Consider the following 21,009-nt stretch of genomic DNA (forward strand, 5'->3'; position numbering starts at 1 on the left):
TCTGGGATGTCTAGCTGGGGTAGAGAGGCTTAGCTTGCTATGGAGAGCTGGGGAAAAAAAGAAAAAACAACAACAAGAGGGAAGCTGGAGGCCTCATTCAAGATCCCAGCAATTGAACCTAAACATAGCGATGCCCCTTGGAAGGCTTCCAGCCTTCTGGGCCTCTCCAGCAGATGGAGAGTGGGCTTCCCCACAGCTTCAAAGAGAAAATCTTCTCAGGCCTCAGTTTTCCCAGCAGTGGAGTGGTGGAAAAGGGGACCAGGGTACAACAATGCCCGCCTTACCCCCATTCCCAGGAGAATATCATAGGCAAGAACCTGGCGATGTTGAAAAGAGAGGAATGGAGGGGCAGGCCTAGGGATCCTGAGGGTAGGAGTAGAGGCAGAACAAGGGTCCTGGGGATGGGGCTTTTGCAAAGGGGTGGGCCAGGCTTCTGACTGGTGGGTAGCCGAGGGCCTCTGAGCTAGCCTCTGAAGGGTAAAGCATCTGAGGACAGCAGGGAAGAGACCAGACTCCTGAAGGACCGCTTCTGAGGGCCACTTCCATCACCTGAGTGGTCAGGGGCAGGCAGGGCAGTAGCAGAGGACAAGGGCGAGGGAGGAACCTCTGAGGATCAGAGTAGATGAGGGAATCAGACCTCCCTGCCCTGCTTCTGTGCCTAGGAACTTCAGGTCTTACCTTGGCTCCAGTGGGGAGGCAGAAGACATGAGTTCCCTGGTCTCCTACCTGGCCGAGGTGGGAAAGCTTTAGTCCCAGTGGTGGCAACATTGCCACTCTGGGACAACCAGATCTCCTAGGGCTTTCGATCTCAGAATCTCAGTCCCTGGAAATCAGAGCCTATCACCATCAAAATCCCAGTCACTGTGCCAACCCCATACCTGTCAAACCATCATTTCAAGGATTCTCCCCCAAGAGGAAACCAATTCTTCCTATCAAGGTCCCAACACTGTAAAGCTCTCACCAATTCAAGAATCTCCATCCCCGACAGGACATCCCAATACCTATTGTGTCCTCATCGCTAAAAGGACCACCATTAATGTCAAGGTCTCCCCATTACTATCAGGCCACCATTTGTCTCAGGAAATCCTATCACTGTCAGGAACATGCAAGCCTGTCAGGCAGGACTGCAGCACTGCACAACTCCAGGGGGCACCATGCTCTCTGTAGTCTATGTAGATGGCACCCCTGGTATGGTAGTGCTGACAGAGTATTGCTCTGTATGTTAGCACAGGGTCCCCAGAAGTCCCAGGGTTACCATCATGAGGGGTCCCACCCCTGGCAAAACCCTTTGTGTCTAACGTGATGCCTCATCACTGTCTGCAACCCCGAGCATGTATTCATTCCAGGTACTGTTCTTGGTGCTAGTGATATAATAGTGAACAAGATAAATATGCTCTTGGGCTTCATGGAGCTTCCCTCTCTCCAACAAAAAGCAAATTTGGTTAGAATATGGTGTTATAACACCAAGGTCAATGGTTTGGATTCTCATACCAGCCAGCCACCAAAAACAAACAAACAAAAAAAGATAAATAAACAAATGTGTCAGGATTCTGGATTCCTACTTGCAAGCCATTGAAACTCACTGGCTGGCTTAAACAGAAAAGGAGTTTAATTTGGTTAGAGTGCAGTGTTGTAACACCAAGGTCAAGGCTTCAGATCTACATACTGGCCAGTCTCCAAAAGAAAAAAAAAGAAAGAAAAGAGAAGGAGTTTATTAAATAGACCCTGGGAAGATGTTGAATATGGCAAGAATAAGGGAGCCTAGGCAGCCAGAACCACTTCCAAACATGCAATACAGCCAGGACAGTCCAGACAGCCCTTCAAGACAGCATGGTGGCACCACTAGAAGGGGATGCCAAATGCCAGTACTACCCTTATATCCAGACAACTGGGATCCCTGCCCTGCCTTCCATGTGTTAGAGGGCCCTACTCTGGCCTTCCTCCAATCACATCTCCGCACACAGAAGAGTCTACAGGGCCAAACGGGTATGCCTGCCCAGAGCTCATGATTCTCCTTCTAGACCACATTTCAGGAACTGAGAACCAAAGAATTCCCTGTCCCAATGGCCCCAAGTAGCTTCCAGTGTCCATGTGGCCGCTTCCTCAGATCTGTCCTTCCTAAGATGGACTGTGTCACTAATACACACACTCCTAGGTCCAGAAGGTGGCCAAGAAGTAGCTCTTTGCAGTGGAACAAGCTTGTATGTATGAGACCACAGTGTTTATACCCAGGCATATGACACCCTTCATGGTGCAGAATAGGACTGAGGGTAGGAAGAGTAGAGAGACAAATAGGAGGCTGGAGCTCGGCTCTACCCTTACCACTTCATTCCATCATGGAACCCCAAGGAGTCCAAGAATTCTGAATTTGAACCTGGCCTTCAAGTTGTTTTGAAAGTATATTCTTCAAGGTAGAAAGACATATTTTTTACTTGACAACTTGTTAGCTTGACTTAAGTTTTAAATATTTAGATAGTGGCCTTCATTCGTACTGTTGCTCCAAGCCCCACAAATGTTAGGTGGTCAGCCTTCCAGATGCCACTTCTGGAGTCATAGCTTCAGCTGCCCCTGTAAAATGGACATCACTTCTGCCACCACTCCTACCACCACCAAAATGGATTCTCTAACAATTCCACTCCTTTCTATCACGACTAGCTTCCCATTCACAACCATTGGAGGGTGCTTATGATTAGCAAGGCCTAGGTCATGTGTCCAGGTCCTAGCTGCAAAGGGGACTGGAAAATTAGTATGTGATCTTTGGGGATCCTATGATGGAAAGCAAGTTCTACCAGTAACCAAGACTACTACAATAGGAAATTTCTCAAATATAAAAAGGGGCTAACTTTGTGGGCAATGAAAAAAAAAAAAAGATAAATATCTCCATAATCCACTCTATGGCTGTCCAACATCAACATACATCTTTCCCAAACCTTAGACTTAAAAATTTAAAGGTATTACCTGACATAATATCATCTTTGCTTACACAGCCAAAAATATTCACCCCTCCCCAAAGAGAGACAACTCAGAGGCTTAACAATTACCACAGCCATCTTATTCAGCTCAGCTGCTTAACAAAATACCGTAGACTGAGTAGCTTACACAACAGAAATTTATTTTCTCACAGTTCCGGAGGCTAGAAATTTAAAATTAAGGTGCCAACCTGGGAAGTTTTTGATGAAGGCTCTCTTCCTGGCTAGCAGCCAGCCAGTTACCTTCTCACTGTGTGGCAGAGATGAGAGAGAGAGAGAGAGAGAGAGAGAGAGAGAGAGGTATCTTCCTCTTCTTATAAGGCCACACTCAGATTAGTGTCCCACCTTTAAGACCTCATTTAACCTTAATTACCTCCTAAAGACCCTTTCTCCAGATACAGTCACACTGGGTGGCAGGGCTTTAACATATGAATGGGGGAGACACAATTAAGTCAGTAACAACATCCAGTTCAAAATCCAAGATCTCAGGGTAACAACTGTTGTGAGGCACCCTCCAAAAAGAATGCACTTACACGTTACTCATGCAGAAAAGGGCAGTTTATTCACTCCAGCTGGCCAGTGTCTGTCTCCCACGGTGCAACCAAGGAAGAGCGGCCTCGGGCCTTGGTCTTGTGGGGTTTTTAAAGACAAAAACTACATCCCGTTGGCACACGGGTTTGTCCAGGTGCACAAAGCAAGCTAGGGAGCTAGGTCACAGAGGCCTAGAATGAGCCGTTCAAGCAATCAAGCATACAAGTTTCCCTTGTGTATGGTTCCTGTTCCCATGTAATAATTCACTGTGTGTGGCTCCTGTTTCTATGCAATTGTTTTTTGTTTCTATGAAAAGGTCAACGATTTCTCACGCAGAAGGGGGGATAGTCTGCTGGTCAGACAGGAGGCAAAATGGAGTTACATAGGTTAAGCAAGCAATTCTACAGAAGCAGATAGCGGACGTTATGAGCGTGTAGGGAGCTCTATTTCAAAACCATTACTCCTCTAGTTTTGTTCTAATCATATCTCTCTATTCTATTGCATCTGGTAACCATCACCAACACACCTGACTGGTCAGGATAGGCTAGGTTATGCTGTCATAACAAATGACACCCAAATTAACACCACAAAATTCCATTGCCCATGTACACCAAGCCTGCTGTGGGTCCAGGTCAGTCTCTAGTACAGCTGCATTCCATGTGGTGGCTCAACATTCCAAGCTGCTTTGATCTTTTGGCATGCTCCTTCATCTCAACACATGCTTTCACGATCGCTCCAGTTGAGGAAGACAGCAAGGGGAAACCCTTGCTTAAATGTTTTTGTCCACAAGTGACACATGCCAGTTCTGCTCACATTTTATTGGCCAAAGTGGGTCACACAGCCTTTCCTAACTTCAAGGGGGCAACTACCAGGAGAAGTAAACCAGAATTTTGGTGAGTAGTAATACCACCACCAAAACCTATATTCAGGAATGGAATAGGGCTGGCTAGTTAGCTCAGTTGGTTAGAGGTCAAGGGTTCAGATCCTCATACAGGCCAGCCCTTCCCCCCTCAAAAAAAAGAATGGAATAAGGAGGATGAAAGAAAAAGGCAGTCAGCCACAGACACTTCAAAACCACTAAGCTACTGGGTCAAAAAGCTGAGTGGCAGACAGTGGCACTGCCACCAGCTCTACTGCCACCACCACCCATGGTCCCTGATCCTTTGCTTCACCTGCTCCAATACACAGTCCTGAGAAGTGTATCGGGATCGGCCGAGCCTCCCAAGAAAGTGAGTATCTGCCTATTGGGCTGTGATGTGGAAAGAGAGTTCAAACGCTGGTTGGTCAAGAATAACAACAAAGGTCTGCTACAACGTAGAATAAAATAATTTCAAATTGAGCGTGTATATGAAAGACACACTAAAAAGGGTTAAGAAAAACAAAAACAGGAGACGGCACAGACAGTGCTTTAAATAGGGCACCTAGGGAAGGCCTCTTTGAGGAGATATTTAAGTTGACACCTAGAAGAGAAGAAGCCAACCATTCATGGAGAAAAGACCAGTGCGGCCGGAGCATAGTGGGCAAGGAGGACAGGGTGTAAGGTGAGGTAGGACAAGGAGGCAGAAGTCACGTGATCCAAGTCTTTGCAGGCCACAGGGGGGAGTGAGGATTGTTCTAAGTACTGTAAAAGATTGAAGCCAAGGGGTAAAATGATCTCATTAACTGTTTAAAAAGACCTTCCTGGAAGTCTGGTAAATGGAGTGTAGAGAAGAATGGGGAAGTCAGAGGGCTCTTCCCGTAGTCTGGGAAAGAGATGACACCCCAGGAGGTGGCAGTTGGAATAGAGAAGAGGAGGGAGTCTAGACATATTTATGAAATATAACAACAGACTGAGCTGGTAAATTAAATCTGAGGCATAAAGGAAAGGAACACCCGGGGATGACACCAGGCCTGAACAACTAGAGGGATGGTGGTGACATTTTATGAGACGGATGACTGGGGGAGGAGACAAGCTGGGAAGGAGGTGCTGGGAATCAAGAGTTCGGTTTTGGAATACGGTGTCTGCGATAGAGCCAAGAGGAAACCCCAAACAGGCAGTTGGCTCTGCAGTCTGGAACCCAAAATTAGAACTGAACATCGTCCCCGGCTCTTCCATCTGCTTCTTCCCCTCACTACAGTCGGCCACTAAGTCATGGGCTTTCTACCTCTTCAGTGTCTCTGGCACTTCCTCAGGCCCTGGCTTCAACCCAGGCCTGACTTCAGTCTCCCTCCTCAGGGCAGTTGCAGCAGCTGGGCTGGCCATCCCCACAGCTCCATCCTCAGGAATCTCTCTAAAGGTAGATCTGATGGGAAATAACCCCCCGCCCACCTCCCTCCCACGCATAGCCTCTTTCACCACTAGCCCTTCCCCTCACCTATATTGGGATTAATCAGAAGCCCCTATGTCCCTCTTCTGAGCCTTGGTGCTTACCCATCATTCTACCTGGAATATCCTCCCTCCTGCCCCACCTATCCTCCAGGGCCTGCAAAACTCCCTCCTTTATGCAGCCTCCCCTGCCTCCCTCTGACCCCACAGGGTTCCCCATCCCCACCACGTATGTCACCTGCTTGGTGTTCTGGGGTCCTTGTTTACTGTGCTTCTCCCAAGCAAGTTCAGCCCAGGCCCAGGCACCCTGGTGCTCAAAGTGGCCCAAATTGCGGGCAACGAAGGAGAGAGGTATTCAGGAAACTCTGGCAGTGGTGTTATTTAAAGCTCCAGAGGGTAGGAGGCAGGGAGGGGGGTGTTCTATTGCTCAAGACTCCCACCACCCTGATGTCCTGACAAATTTGGAAGATCTATGCAATCTTCCACCCACACTCTGGGACTGCAGAGCCAAGCTCTGCCATCTGGCTGCGCCGAGACCCTCCAGATGTAGACAGAGGATTTGGTGAAGGATGGGAAGTGAAGTATATCCCTTCCAAGGATCAGGGACTTTCAGAAGTTGAGTCATTTCGCTTCTTGCTCATTTCCAGTCCCTTTCTGGAACAAGACATTCCAGACCAGTCAGGCCAGAGCCCCCCTTCCACAGGCCAAGAGCCACACATTCCGCTTTGCTTATATACTAGTCACTCTCTACAGGCCCCATGAGGTTGACAGCCCAGGCCAGCAGCTCCATATCCCCTTTTCCCTAGGCACTGGACGCCCCCTGCAGGCTCTGTGAGGTTGAGAGCCACAAAGAGCAGTCAGAAAATAAGCCCACACACAAACACACGTGTGCAGACACCCTCACTCACCTACACGAGTCTCTATCCACACACATACCCAGGCACATAATCAGTCACACAGTCAGTCACTTATATACGTCAAGGACACACCACATACGTTTAAGCATATAATCACAATGCAGACACAAGGGCACAAACAGACACGCATACACGATTACACACAGAGTCGTGGGCACTCAGAAACACAAACATGCAAGGACAAATCTCTTCTCCTAGAGAGGAGTATTTGTTTGGAAGAAATAGATTGAGGACCCACTTGGGGAGCAGGGTGATATACTAAGTGGTAGGCAATAAAAGAAGGTGGCTAAACTGCTTCTAGGCCTAACAGGGCCTGTTGACTGGAGAGCCCTTTGTTTTGCTGGGCACTAGAGTAGTTTTAGGTTTGAAACAGTGCAGATAAGAGTTGGAGTAGAGGGCTGGCCAGTTAGCTCAGTTGGTTAGAGCGTAATGCTCATAATACCAAGATCCAGGGTTTGATCCCTGTACTGGCCAGCCACCACAAAAAAAAAAAAAAATGAATAAAGAGTTGGGGTAGAGCTATTAAAAAGAGAAAGTTGGGAATTGCAAGAGTTTAATGTATATAACTTGTATGGAAGCTCATTCTTAGAAACTGGACTCCTGAACTCAGCAAGCCAGATTGAGCTCTGTCCTCACTGCATCCTGAGATACCCTAAAAAGAGATCTCCTGATACTGGTAATACATAGCAGATGATGAATGAAAAAGCAGGATGGACCTAACTTTCACTGGATGCCCATTGTGTACAACCTTGCAAGATACATATTATTCCCATTTTACAGATAAGGAGACTGTCACCTGTTTCTTCATCTGTCCAAGGTCACAGAGCCAGATTTAAACACAAGAGTTTAAGTTTTAAAATCCTGTTGTTTCTACTACAACAGTAATACAATACAATAGTAATGGCAAATGCAAGGCTTATGTGTTCCCACGCCATATTCATGTTCCCAATAATAGAACGTATATGTCTTCCCCAGGATCCAGACCAGGGACTGGCAAACTATGGCCCATTGGCCAAATTCAGCCTGCCACCTGTATTTGAAAGAAGAATTTCATTGAAATGCAGCCATGCCTATTAACTTACATATTATCTATGGCTGCTTTTATGCTACAATAGCAAAGCTGAGTAGCTACTACAGAGACGGTATGGACCATAAAAACTTAAGTATTTACTACCTGGACCTTTACAAGAGTTTGCCAATCCCTGATCCAGACCCAACTGCAGAATTGGAATTGGCAAGTGCGACAAGGCTTATTGCCCTCAGTGTCTTAGCACCGAAAAATGATCAGATAAATAAATGGATGGGATGGTAGTATGGGTTAAATGTGTCCCGCCTAAAGTTCATGTATTGGAAACTTAACCCCCACTGTAACAGTGTTAAGAGGGTGGGAAATCCTATTACGGTAATTGAAAGGTAGGGCCTTTAAGAGGTGATTGGATCTGAGTACAGTGCCCTAGTGAATGGATTAGTCCATTCATGGAGTAATGAGTTGATGGTTTAATGGGCAGTCATGGATGTGGTTCTGATGGCTTTGTAAGGAGAGCGAGTGAGAAGTTGAGCTCTTTCTTGTTCAGCCCATTCTCACCATGTAACACCCTTTGTCGCTGTAGAGTCACCTCCAAAAAGAAGACCCTCACCAGTTGTGTTCCCTGGACTTTGGACTTCTCAGCCTTGAAAGCTGTAAGAAATAGATTTCATTCCTTTATAATATTACCCAGTTTCAGGAATTCTGTTATATGCAACAAAAATGAACTAATACAGGTGGATAGACAAATGGATGGATGGATAGGTGGACAAGTATAGAAAATATAGTAGAGTTTTACTCCAAATACCAATGTTTGGCCACTTATAAACTAGGAAACCTTGGGAAAATCAACTTTTGTGGGTCTTAGGTACCTCATCTGTAAAATGAGGATAATAATACAGTAATTATTATCAAGGGCTCTTCCAGTTGCAAATGGCAAAAACCCAACTCAACTTAAGCAAAAAGTTACAAAACTTTTAAGTTTTACAAAAATTTAAACAAAAAGTCTACAGCTTGGGGCTGGCCAGTTAGCTCACTTGGGAGAGCATGGTGCTGGTAATGCCAAGGTCAGTGGTTTGGATCCCCATACCAGACAGCCACCAAAAAAAAAAAAAAAAGTCTACAGCTTAAGCAAAAAGTTAGATTTGTCATATCACATAACTATATCCATTAAGAAGATTTAGTCTTCAGCCCCGGTTGGTTCCAGGGATTCAAACGTTATCTTCATATCTTACCTTGACTCCTCTCTAATTCTGTGTGGGGGTCTCATTCCGTCATAGACAGGTGCTCTTCTTGTAGCAGGAAATCTGGGCACTAGAAGCCTCAAGTCTAAATTTTTAGTGATTAATATAAAACAGAGGCCATCTTTCTCCTAGCACCTAAACATCAAATTTATGAAAAACTCTGATTAACTGTGCTTGTTGATTCATGCCCAGATCTTCAATCTATCACAGTGGCCAGGGAATGGCATACTCTGATCAGAGCACTGTGGCTGACAGCTCCACTAAACCACATGAGATGGGAGAGGAGTTCCCTAAAGGAACCATTAAAAACAGTATATAAAAGTGATCTGCATGAACAAAAACAGCCCACATCAATTGGCTTCATAGATTTGTCATGAGACAATTAATTTAAAGCATTTAGCGTGGTGCCTGGTGCTTAAGTATCAACAAATATTAATTATTACCATAACTGATAAATAGATGAATAGACACATTAAAAAATGGATAATGGTTGGACGTATGAATGAGTAAGTGGAGATGAAGATATGAAAAGACAGACAAAAGGAAAGATGAGAGAAGGAAGAATGGGCTAATGAAGAGATAAAGATGGGTAGACATATAGACACATGGATAGATGAATAGATGGATGAATAGATGGATGGATGGATGGGGCAGAAAAATACAGGCCCATAGTCAAATTTGTCACATCATATGCTCTCGGGCTGGGAGTGGGAAACAGAATAGCACCCCACAATAGTATCTCTTGAGAGGTCTCCTCTTGTCTGTGTCTTGGGTCTTGCAGGACAGCTCTCCAGGTGGCCTTGAAATGACCCAGTTCACCCCCTTTCTCACTTGCAGCTCTCAAGAATAACTGTAGAATGTGTAAAGAATGCAACATCTTGAGATAAGGGAGAGCTGACCAGAACAGCCCAGGCTCTGTTCCAATCAACACCCCCTGCCCCTGGTCCCCCCAAACAGGAAGTCCTTCAGTTCTTTAGCTTTGTAATTCCTATTGCCCAGAGTATAAAAAACCCAGGACAGGCTGCTTCCTGCAGTCCCTCAGCTGCACTGCAAGTACGGCATGAGTAGAGGAGACTTTGTCTGCCCTGGGCAGCTTTCCTGAGCCTTGGGGGCCTGGGTTGCCATGAATACTAGGCTTCTGTTGATCTTTGCAGCATCATGTAACTTGAGCATAAGTGTGTTCCGTATCACTGAACAGACAGTTGGTAACCAGTGCACAGCGAACCTGCTTCACAGGCCTCCCTCATCCCTAGTTTCTCTCTCTGAGCTTACCAGTCTCTCTCCTCAGAAGTCCCTGTCAATTCCCAGGATAGGGAGGGTGTGGTAGAAGAAGGGGTATTCTAGGTCAGGTTCCCCTCTAGCTATTCCTCTGATGCAGCTCTGGAGCATAGGAAAATGGGTCAATGGGAGAGAGGGACTGTGCTGGGTGGGCCAGGCGGGTGAAGTTCTAGAGCCCAGCGATGTGAGATGGGCGAGCTGTACCTACTTCCAAAGAACCTTCCCTTTAGCTTTGCTTGTCCAAGGGAGGGGTAGATCTCAGATGGTGGGTGTGTAGGCACTATGATGGGCCTATGGAGATCTGGGGAATCTGGGAAATCTGAGAAGGGACCTTCTCCAGTCTTACCCTGCTCCTGTGATTGTCCTCAGAGAACGTGAGGGGCTGGCTATGTCCCATCTTTCTCACTCCTCCTACTCCCAGGTGTCTTAGGACCACAGAGAAGACATGCAGGTGAGGAGAAAACTGGGGAAAAGGGAGACACTCCTTACTCTGACCTCTAATCCTGAACCAAACGCTGACCCACAGCCTTGAGACTGATGGTTCAAATGCCTTCAAGGGGTGGGGAGGGGGGAGCTTCCTGTAACGGTGCCAGTGCAACACATCCCCACCCCACCCCTGGCCTTGTCCAAACTGCTGATTGCTGAGATTCTCAGAGCTGAAGCTAAGGAGTGAGGTATTGGTGCAGGGAGGCTGTTGGGGAAAGTTGTGAAAAGGAAAAAAGGTCCTTCCAGAAAGAGGAAGGCAGTGGGGAGTGCATCCAGTGGAAAGATATTCTGCTACCAACTCAAGTACTGCAATTCGCTTCTGACACTAACCACCCAGAGTTAGCACCAGACTTTACAGGTTTAGGAGGAAGGCCCCCAACAAGATGGCCCCACTTTAGATGTCAGCCATGAGTACAGTCCCCAAGCCACCAGCATTTCTGACCAACTGGCTACAAGTCTGGGCAGTTCCCACAACCCCCCTCAGTTTCCATAAGTTGCTAGAATGGCTCACAGAACTCAGGAAAGTGCTATGCTTACTATTTTTTTATAAAAGGTATAAATTGGGAACAGCCAAATGAAGAGACGCATAGGATCAAGTCTGGGAGGTTCCAAATGCAGAGATTCCATACTCTTTCCCCATGGAGGAATAGTGTCTGTCACCATCACGGCACATCAATGTGTTCACCAACCAGAAAGTTCTGAGTTTTGGTGTCCCGAGTGTTTATTAAGATTTCACTAAGTGGGCATAATTGAATTGTTGGCCACCTGCCTGAATGCAATCTCTAGCCCCTGTCCCCTCCCCAGAGGTCGAGCTGGTTCAAAGTCCCTACCCTCTAATCACATGGTTGCTCATTATGGTGACCAGCCTCCATCCTGAGTCATATCTCTTCACATAAGCTCAGGTGTGATCCAAGGGGCTCATGAAAAACAAAGACACTCCTATTACTTAGGAAATTCCAAAGGTTTAGTCTCCCTCTCAGGAACCAGGGACAAAGGCCAATCAATTTCTTCATTATACATCAGAAGGAAGGGAAAAGACCAATCAAAATATTTATTATACACCAGAAGGGCGGAAATCTCTAGACGTAGCAAATGAAAGCTTCAAGCAGTGCCAGTGGGGCAGGCCTGGCGGAGCAGGCCCAACAAGTATGCAGGGCCTGGGCCCGGGAGGGTACATCTCCTGTTGGCTCAGTGATCCCCTGGCCCACGCGCACCTTACAGTAGCACAAGCAGGCGCAGCTACCCCAGGCCCACCGGGCAGGCAGGCTGGGCGCGGTGGGTCCAGGCCTGCACCACGGCCGGCCGGGAGCGTATCCAGGGCTGCGGGCATCTGCACGGAAAGGGTCGGGTCAGGGAGGCTTCATGCCCGGGGTCCGCGGGGGTGGAGGGCTCTCTTTGGAGGCATGGATTGGGCCATGGAGCCAGCTGCTGGACCGAGGCCGGGCTGAGCGCTAGGGGCCCAGGCCTGGAGAAGGCAAGAAATCGAGCCAAGGGTGGGCTAGCAAGCATTGTTCTCTGATTGCTCAGTGGGGACGGGCAGTCTGACCCTGTCGTGGGTATCTCTGAGTCTCATCCAGGCCCTAGGGGCATGGGCATGCTTCGCAGTGAGCCCTTTTTCGAACACGGAGTAGGGGGACGCTTCACCCTTAAGGTGTTCCAGGAGCACAGGGCTCCAATGTAATTCACCACTGCAGGCCTCACACAAGTGCTATTCGGCATGTGGCATTGCTGTCTCTGTGGACTTCAGAACAACCTGGTGAGGCAAATGAGATTTAGATAAGTTTATTTTTACAGCAAGGAAAGCAGATGCAAAAAGGAAAAAAATGATTTTGTAAAACTCATGCAGCCCATATGGGGTGCAGCTGTGGCTAGATAAGGTCACATACAGACCCCAGGTCTCAGGGTGGGACATGGCCTTCCCTCTCCCTATTCTCCAGAATTTTGCATTATCAACACTCTGTGATATTGTCCTGTAAATGCTTAAACTGCCTCCCTCTTTCTCTTTTAATCCTCTCTCCCTGTCCCCATTTAAGGTGCTATGTCCTAAAACAAAAACAAGCTTCTCCTTCCCAAACCTGAATTCCTTATCAATATGGCTAATACGAAAGAAAGAAAATGAAAGTTTAAGGCTGGCAAGTTGTAACAGTCGGTTAGAGCTTGGTGCTGATAGCACCAATGTCCAGGGTTCCATCCCTATAATGGCCAGCCACCAAGAAAAAAAAAAAATGAAAGCATCAAGGGGCCATAAATAAAACAGCCACAGCCTCCCACACACATACTCACCAGGCCCTCACAGTCTTCCAAGGACTCCCATACCCTCAGGATCACTCTCCTGCCCCCTCTCCTCCATCCAGCCTCACACACAGACTTCACACAAGCAGAAGAACTCCTGCACACCCGCACACACTTGCTGCTCCCAGGGACTCTACCCCTCTGTCCCTCTCTGTCCGTCCTCCACGGCCTCCTGTGTGGCATCACTCCTCAGCATACTGATCTTCTTGCCAGGAGCGGGTAAAATGTAGCATGGCTTAAATGGTGAGGTGAGGGATCAGTGCACAGACCTCAGGAAGTCGTGAAGGAGACTGACTTCACGTCAACATCTGTATGTGAGTAAAACGTGAGACTGTACATGTGCCAAATGGGTGTGCCCTTGTGGTGATTGTATGTCCGTGTGTGACATGGCTATACTGGTTCATTCTGTGTTTCCTGTGCAGTCTATGCACGTGCCTGTGTGGTGTGGCCAGGCCTGTGTCCTGTGTGTACACCTACAGGGTGGTGATGTGCCTATGCCCCAGGTGTTCCTATATGTGTCATTGACTGAATAGGTCCTGGAGTCTCTGGCTGCTCTTCTGTCTCATCTAGCCTCAGTTTCCCAGAGGGAGAATAGGACAGTGTGCTTGGGTAGAGGAGAGAGCGACACTAAAGCTATGGCACTGGACACAGACATCCTGAATTCCAGTCAGGGCTGTGGTCTTTCCTCCTTAGAGTCCTTTAAGCCCTAACGCTAACACCCAGCCCACCAGCTCTGAGTGGTGTCAACAACTGTGAGGAATCTGCCTTAGTAAACGAACACCCAGGTCCTGGGAACATTTTTGGTGTTTTTGGCAATCTCTTCCTCAAAGATGGCTGCAGGTACTTTGTCCTGTGAGTTGGGAGTGGACAGTGTCCAGGCTCCTCCCTTCTCAACCACTTCCTCCATCATTCGGGCCTCCCCTCACCATCTTACACCCCCTCCCCTCTCCTTATTCAGCCCCTCCCACAAGGAAGCCCCTAAACCAAGTTCTAAGACATGGTCCCCAGCTTCTGCCCCTCATGCAAAGGCCTTCCAGGAAGCTGAGTTTCAGGGCTCCCTTCTCGCTGACCTCTGACTCTAAGTACACCACACTGAGGGGCCGCCAGCTGTGTACCACCCCCAGACCAGCCCCAGGTGGGCCACATCATCCGGAGACTGAAGAAGACCTCTGCCAAGGCAAGCCTGGCCCTCCCCGGCCCTGCCTCCTCTCTCCAAGCCCTCATCTAAGATTCCAGCCCATTACTCTGCCTCTCCTTCCTCTCCCAGAGCAAACGCCCAAAGCAGTTAACTCATGACAGTGCCAGAGGGAGCCCTGCATCTGAGTGAAGAGATGTGCCTCACCCTAGCCTGGAGAACCAAGGACAGAAGGCAGCACCAGGCCTCCAGCAGCTCTGCACCAGACCTGACCCAACCAGGGCAGAGCCTGGAGTGTCAATGTAAGTGTGAGTGCGTGTGTGAGTGAGAGGGCGTGTGCAGAGGTAGCACAGCTCCTCCACGCCCAGACTGCCATACTTCCAATAAAGCCACCTGGTTCCCACAGATCTGTCTGTCTGCTGTTTGTATGTGACTCAGACAAGGAAATATGGGTATGAGAGGGAGAAAGAGGGTGGTATGGGGAAGAGGGGAGTGGTGTCCATTCCTCACATTTCAGCCTAAGAAAACTTTCACCTCACTCATTTCTGGTCACTCTCCCATACAGTCAGTCTAGCCACAAGGCTCTCTTCCCCACTCCCCAAAACAACTCTGGCTCAGTACTTGGCTGGGATGTCAGAGGTCTGGGGTAGCTATTTCCAGCTTCCCACATTGGGTTAACTGCCCTTTCTTGGCGCTACTGCAGAACCTCTCCTTCCCCCAGTCAGCCTGCTGGGGGAAGTGATTTGTAAGGTCTGATCTCTTTTGACCCACCCCCACCTCCATTCCCAGGTGATAACCTCTGTGAGGGTGGAGACTGTCTTGTCTTTTTTTTGCCTTTTGATTTTTTTTTTATTACTCAAAAAAGCTTCATTTTTAAATTTAGCTTTCTGACTCTGTGCTTGTGCCTTTGACACTTCACAATGATCTTCTGATCCTCAATAAGAAAAGCACACTTGATCCTGTCACAGACACATTTAGCACACATGGAGCCACCATAGGCCCTGCTGACATGTTTTTTCATTTTAGATAACCTCTTAAGAACTTTAGGTCTCACAGAACAAACCCCTCGAAGTCTGCCTGGACACACTCCACATGCAGATTTTGGTGCTTTCCCAACTTTCTTGGTATAAAGGTAAATGATTCTATCACCAGGGGTTCGGGACAGTCTAGTTTTGTTAGAAGCTGTATTGTAGGAAAGCCTATGACCATATGTCAGACGCTGGACCATCCTGAGTGCCTCTAGATGCTGTCCCTATAAGAGGTGTCTTATTTACCGTTATATCTTCATGCCTAGAACAGTGCTGGCACGTAGCAAACACTCAGTAAATATCTGTTGATTGAATGACTAGAAAAAAAAATCTCAGCTCAGAGAGGAAGGGCTATGACCCTCTGGCCATTAAGTGACTTAGCCAAGGCCACTAAGCCAACAAGTATTTCCATAGCCTGGCCTGTTGTAGACTGGTTTCTCTCCAGGGGCCTATTCTTCCTCAACCTGGGGGTCATACAAGGCGAGTGTGCCAGGCAAGAAAGGCGACAGGCAGGGAAGAAGCTATGGAAGGGTAGTCGGGGAGGGGGTGGGTGGGAAAACAGTACTGAACACAGTCCCAAAGGTCTTTTCTTGCCGCTTGGTGCTGAGGCCTCAGCCTCCAAGTGTGTAGCTCAAAAATCTGATTCCATCCCTATAAAAGAAGGTTCTCTGCGCCGCATCTTAATAAACCCCGTCTCCGCCCCTTTATTGACAGGCCCAAGCTCCACCTTCGCGAGACATCTTGACTCCCGCCACCTCTGAGACATATGCTGACTCCACCCCTTCCGGGTGATAGGCAAGCCCCACCCTACTGCGCGATGGAGTGCCTGTGACGTAATGGTAACGGTTTGTTTCCGGGGTGGAGCCAGGGAGGGCGGGAGTTTAGGCTGCGCCGACTCCTCTGCCCCCTCCAGGTGACCTGAAAATCCTCACCCAGAGCCCCAAATCTCCTAGCCCCATGGCCGCCAAACCTCTCGCCCTGATTTCTGAAATACCCCGGGCCCCAGAGATGACCCACCTCCTAACCCCTTAATTTCTGGTGCCTCCCAAATCTTCAATCTCTCCCTGTCCCGATGTGGCAATTGAGGCTTCCCGGGGGCACCTGCCTCAGATTACCTGAGAAACAGTCAGACTCGTCTTGACAGTGACGGACAGGGGGATCTGGGATTGGGGAATCCCTGATTCTATCATGTCGCTCCCCAGGAGACGTTCGGCAACCAGGACATGTCGGGATTGAGGCGATACGAGGTGGCGCTGGAGGCAGAGGAGGAGTGAGTGGAGGCGGGGTTCTGCGTAGGCGGAACCAAGCGGGGTTGGGGGAGGGTGCAAGTGCTCTGAGGGCGAGAGGGGTGGCGGGGCGGGTCCTCTTAGGGGCGTGGGCTATGAAGGGAAACGCCTTTAGGGGGCGGGGCGGAGCCTTTCTGGAGGACATGTCCGGGGGCGGGGTCTGTGGGGTCAGCCCCGCCCCGCCCGGCCTTACCTTCTCTCTGCAGGATCTACTGGGGCTGCTTCTACTTTTTCCCCTGGCTGCGCATGTGGCGGAGGGAGCGGAGGTGAGGGGCCTGCGATATCGCTGACCCGCCCGGGGCCCGAATGAGGCTCAGTCTCGGAGGACGGATCAGGGGTGGAATTCGGGAGGCCCCTCCCCTCCTCGCCTCATGCCAGTGTCGGGTTGCCCCACAGCTCGGCGCACCCCCGGGAGCAGAAGCTGGAGCCTCTGCGGGGCCTGATGAGCTGTCTGTCCAGCGGCCTGGGCCCTGCCCCCCCGCGCTCGGGTCGTGGCCTCCCCTGCCGCACGCCCGCTGCAGCTGCCCAGCCAGCCGGTACATTAAAGATTTAAACCGAAGCCCGCCGTACTGCCCTCTTGACTCTGCCGCCGCAGCCACCATTCGTGCTGGGAGCCCCTCTTCACACCGGCTCAGTTTCCTTACTGACAGAACCTCCCTCCCTAGTAGGGTGCCCTTCCATGTCAAGGCCCAGTTATTCCTAAGGACCTTCATCAGTGTCAGGCCTCTTGGTACCATTAGCGACTGCCCTCTCCCCCCACCCGACCCCCCACCCAAAACCCATCCATCACTGTGACTAGCCTATATGGAGAGGACTAAATAATCCTAGCCTGATCTTCCTCTCAACCTTATCTCCATGTTGATGAGTTCCTACAACCCCAGCTCTGTTACCATCGCCCTCCTTGCCAGGGCTTTGCCAGGTGTCTGCAGAATCTTCTTTTCCTGGAAATAGATCTAAAACATTTTAAGCCAGAAGTGTAGGAAGTAGGCTTGAGAGGAGAGGAAGATTCCTAGAAGCTGCCTGACACAGGGGAGTAACCTGGGTTGAGGACCTTTCCTGCAGTTAAAACTCCAACTGTTGGCTCCTCCAGTGTGATCTCAAGTTTAGAGATACTTGGCATCAGCTCACCTAGCAGTTCTTTTTTTCTCCCTAGGAGAGTCCAAAGGCCACTGCTTCCTGTCACTCTTTTCTGTCTCATTCCACCCAATCAGCCTGGGACCCACTAACTCCTAAAGTGGTGAGAGTCAGGTATTGCTGTGTGGGCATTTAAGTTAGGGACTGGCCCCAGCACCAGAAAGGGCACCAGAGAATTAAGGTAAAGGGACAGCCCAATTTCTGGCTGGAGCCAAAGCAGACTTTCAGCCTGCAGCTGCCCCTGCCACAGCAGATTGTGGCTGGGGTGAAGACTTGGCCTTACATTTGGAGAAACCAAAGGGAAAAGATGGGTACACACTGGAAGAATTCGTTTCCTGCCTTCCAAAGGTCTCTAGACTGACAAATCCAGGAAAGACTACAAAGTGTGTGGCAGACAGCCAGCTGATGGAGAAGGTCTATGACAAGATGATGGAACCTAGGGAATTTCCTCTGGATTCCCTCTATGGCTTCACCCAAGCTCTAGGGCACAAATCCAGACCAGGGGGTGGGAGAGGGACCTTTAAAAAGGTCTCTGGTAACAGAAGTTCAAGATGAGTGACCTCTGGGTTATGGTCACCTTAAAAAAAAAATGCCCAAAATGTTGAGCCATTTCCTCATGTTGTCTACATCAAATACTTGTCCAAATGTGAACTGCTCTGTCCAGCTTTGGGCCCAAACCTTACTAGGACGCTGTCAGAAAACCTGAAGATCCCGTAGGGCCAGCCTGTGGCTCACTCGGGAGAGTGTGGTGCTGATAACACCAAGGCCCTGGGTTCGGATCCCTATATAGGGATGGCCGGTTTGCTCACTTGGGAGAGCGTGGTGCTGACAACACCAAGTCAAGGGTTAATATCCCCTTACCAGTCATCTTTAAAAAAAAAAAAAAAAAAAAACCTGAATATCCCCAAGACAAACTCCAGGGAGGGGACTTCGAGCTTCATGCTGGACAGGAGGGAGGAGAGGCTTGAGTTTTCATCCTGGAGGGGGCCTAGTCCCTACTTGTAAGCTGAAGTACCTCCTGATTGTTGAAGCAGCAGCCCTGCAGCAGAAAGGGTTGCCCAGAGGTGTGAGTCCTATCCCAAGTGAAAGGCTGCCTGACAGAGGGTAGCTGGCCCCAGAGCAGAAGGCTGCACAAGGCACCCCTGCAGCTTTATAACACCAAGGTCATAAGTTTGGATCTCTGTACCGACCAGCCACCAAAAAAAAAAAAAGGCACCCCTACAACAACCAGATAAGGGCTGAATTATTGGGTGATGACTCAGTTTATATTTCAAATATAGAGCAGGTTCCTGGCGGGTTAGCTCAGTTGCTAACCCCAAGGTCCAGGGTTCGACCCCTGTAGCGGCCAGCCAAAATAAAATAAAATAAAATAAAAAATAATGCAAAGAGAGGGCAGGACTTGAAAATTGAAATCCCCAAACTAGGAGTGGGACATTCTTCAAGGAGCCAGGGGCACTAAACCCAGCAGCATGCCCCAACCCCGCCCCACCCTAGACAGTTCCCAGCTTTCTGGGAAGGACAGGATGAGGGATAGGAGTTTTGTTTTGCTGGGTAGGGGGTAAAGAGGGGAGTGAGCACTAGGTATGGGATTAGGAAAGAAGGACAGGAAAGAGATGGGAGGCTGCGGCTATAGCCAGAGGATGGGATGCAGAGGGTGTACGGGTTGGAGTTGAGAGTATTACTGAATCTGAGTGAGGAGGATGTTCCTCCAGGCCCACGATGGAAAGTGCTAGAATCTGAGTAGAACAAGAGAGGGGTAAATGAGCTCTTGATATCTCCAACAAGCAAGGGACTGAGTCTGGAAACCCCTGGCTGGCAAAAGACTGGCATTCCTGGAACAGGACTAAGCAAAGAAGATTTCATGGGCCTTTTGCCTGTTTTGATAACAGCAACCTGGCACCAAAGAGCTTTTATCTTCCTTCCTCATCCACCCCACCTTTCCTCCCTGACTCATCTCCCTGGGGAAAGCAGCCCCCACCTCAGCATCTCCAAGAAACCCTCAATACTACCAAAGAAGGCCTTGTACCAGCTTTTGTGGCTGGCCCCATCCAAGAGCCCTTCTCAGTCAGAATGGCCTGCTTTAGGGACCCATTCCCATCAATTTCTCCTGACAAGACAGGTAGGCAGGCCAGGGCAGGAAATGGGGAGGGGAAGATGAAGGCAAGTTGATGCTGGACCGCCTTCTGCTCCCTCCCCACCCACAACTCCCCCACAGAATCTGTGTGCTAGTATGATTGTGAGTGTGAAAACACAACTGTATGGGAATGGGACTCCCAGTTACACTATAACTGGGGCTGTATGATTTTGTCTATAGTTGTCTGATCATGGGTGTCATTTGTGAGGTTGATCGAGCATTGAGGTGTGACTGTGAATGTGTGGCTATGTGTGGTTAAATGAGTGGATGCCACTGTGGATCCTTGGCTGCCTTAGTCACTGTACCATCAGTACCCACATCATGTACCACCCCTTCCCCCAGCTCTCTGCCCAGGGCTTAGGAACCATGGAAATGGCAGTCCTGGAAGAGGAAGGGGTCTGCGGCAACAGGCCAAGAGTGTCACAGGATACAATACATCTCCACCTGCCTCTGACTCACCTGATGCCCCAGGTAACAGGCACACATATAAAAGGGGAGGAGGAAGAGAGAGAAGGGAATAACTAGGCTGAGAAGCATGAAGTGGCCCTCATCTACCAGCAGCCTCCTGCTGCTATTGCTGCTCCTGAGCCCAGACCATGAAGCAGGTGAGTACTTGGGGTTATAGAAGGCTGGGAGCCTGGGTGAATGGGATGAAGGAAAAGTCGGGAAGTACAACCTCCAGCTGTCCAGTAGAGAGGTTCTGGGGCAGGACCCCTCTGAACATGTGGTTCCATCATCCCTTAGCATTGCCAATGCCACCCAGCACTACCTGCTGTACTCAGCTCTACCGACAGCACCTCTCAAACAAGCTGCTGAGGAAGGTCATCCGGGTGGAACTGCAGGAGGCTGATGGAGACTGTCACCTCCAGGCTTATGTGTGAGCTATGACCCCACCCCTGATACCTCTGACTCTGACCTCAGTCCCAAACCTGATACTAACCCCAACTCCAGCCCCAACTGCTAATTCTGATACCAACTTAGGTTTTCATCTAGCCCTTTCACCTATCCCCTGGACCCTAACCTCATCCCCAAGTTATGATCATAGCTTTGGACCTTTCCCTTCCCAGGCTTCACCTGGCTCGACGCAGCGTCTGCATCCATCCCCAGAACCACAGCCTGGCTCGATGGTTTGAGCGCCAAGGGAAAAGGCTCCAGGGGACTCTCCCCAACCTGAATTTTGGGCTGCTGGGGAAAATGACCTGGCACCCCCAACAGCCAAAATAATAAAGCAGCATTGGACAATAAT

General features: G+C 49.3%; 2 protein-coding genes, 1 long non-coding RNA gene and 1 pseudogene across 3 annotated transcripts; 2 read left to right on the forward strand and 2 right to left on the reverse strand.

The window, feature by feature from the left end:
* Positions 1–11,790: 11,790 nt before the first annotated feature.
* LOC134365728 (uncharacterized) lies at positions 11,791–16,486 on the reverse strand. Its single transcript, XR_010022159.1, has 2 exons — positions 16,325–16,486; positions 11,791–12,507 (listed from the first exon to the last, which is right to left on the reverse strand). It is a non-coding gene; the product is annotated as an uncharacterized LOC134365728 (long non-coding RNA).
* Positions 13,813–15,409, reverse strand: LOC134366122 (large ribosomal subunit protein eL34-like; annotated as a pseudogene).
* Positions 16,004–17,054, forward strand: LOC134365727 (uncharacterized). Its single transcript, XM_063081974.1, has 4 exons — positions 16,004–16,048; positions 16,412–16,479; positions 16,702–16,761; positions 16,892–17,054. Exons 1-4 carry the CDS (start codon positions 16,046–16,048, stop codon positions 17,046–17,048), a joined length of 288 nt encoding a protein of 95 aa, XP_062938044.1. The 5' UTR covers positions 16,004–16,045; the 3' UTR covers positions 17,049–17,054.
* Positions 17,055–20,291: 3,237 nt separating this feature from the next.
* Positions 20,292–21,007, forward strand: CCL27 (C-C motif chemokine ligand 27). Its single transcript, XM_063081973.1, has 3 exons — positions 20,292–20,368; positions 20,508–20,640; positions 20,831–21,007. Exons 1-3 carry the CDS (start codon positions 20,299–20,301, stop codon positions 20,985–20,987), a joined length of 360 nt encoding a protein of 119 aa, XP_062938043.1. The 5' UTR covers positions 20,292–20,298; the 3' UTR covers positions 20,988–21,007.
* The last annotated feature ends 2 nt before the right edge of the window (positions 21,008–21,009 follow it).

This window comes from Cynocephalus volans, chromosome 17, assembly GCF_027409185.1.
Source record: "Cynocephalus volans isolate mCynVol1 chromosome 17, mCynVol1.pri, whole genome shotgun sequence".
NCBI lineage: Eukaryota > Metazoa > Chordata > Mammalia > Dermoptera > Cynocephalidae > Cynocephalus > Cynocephalus volans.

Coding starts and splice junctions, on each gene's coding strand:
- LOC134365727 (XM_063081974.1), top strand. Junction 16,480..16,701: donor GCGCTGGAGGCAGAGGAGGA/GTGAGTGGAGGC, acceptor TTCTCTCTGCAG/GATCTACTGGGGCTGCTTCT. Junction 16,762..16,891: donor ATGTGGCGGAGGGAGCGGAG/GTGAGGGGCCTG, acceptor GTTGCCCCACAG/CTCGGCGCACCCCCGGGAGC.
- CCL27 (XM_063081973.1), top strand. CDS start 20,299: ATGAAGTGGCCCTCATCTACCAGCAGCCTCCTGCTGCTATTGCTGCTC. Junction 20,369..20,507: donor GAGCCCAGACCATGAAGCAG/GTGAGTACTTGG, acceptor ATCATCCCTTAG/CATTGCCAATGCCACCCAGC. Junction 20,641..20,830: donor TGTCACCTCCAGGCTTATGT/GTGAGCTATGAC, acceptor TTCCCTTCCCAG/GCTTCACCTGGCTCGACGCA.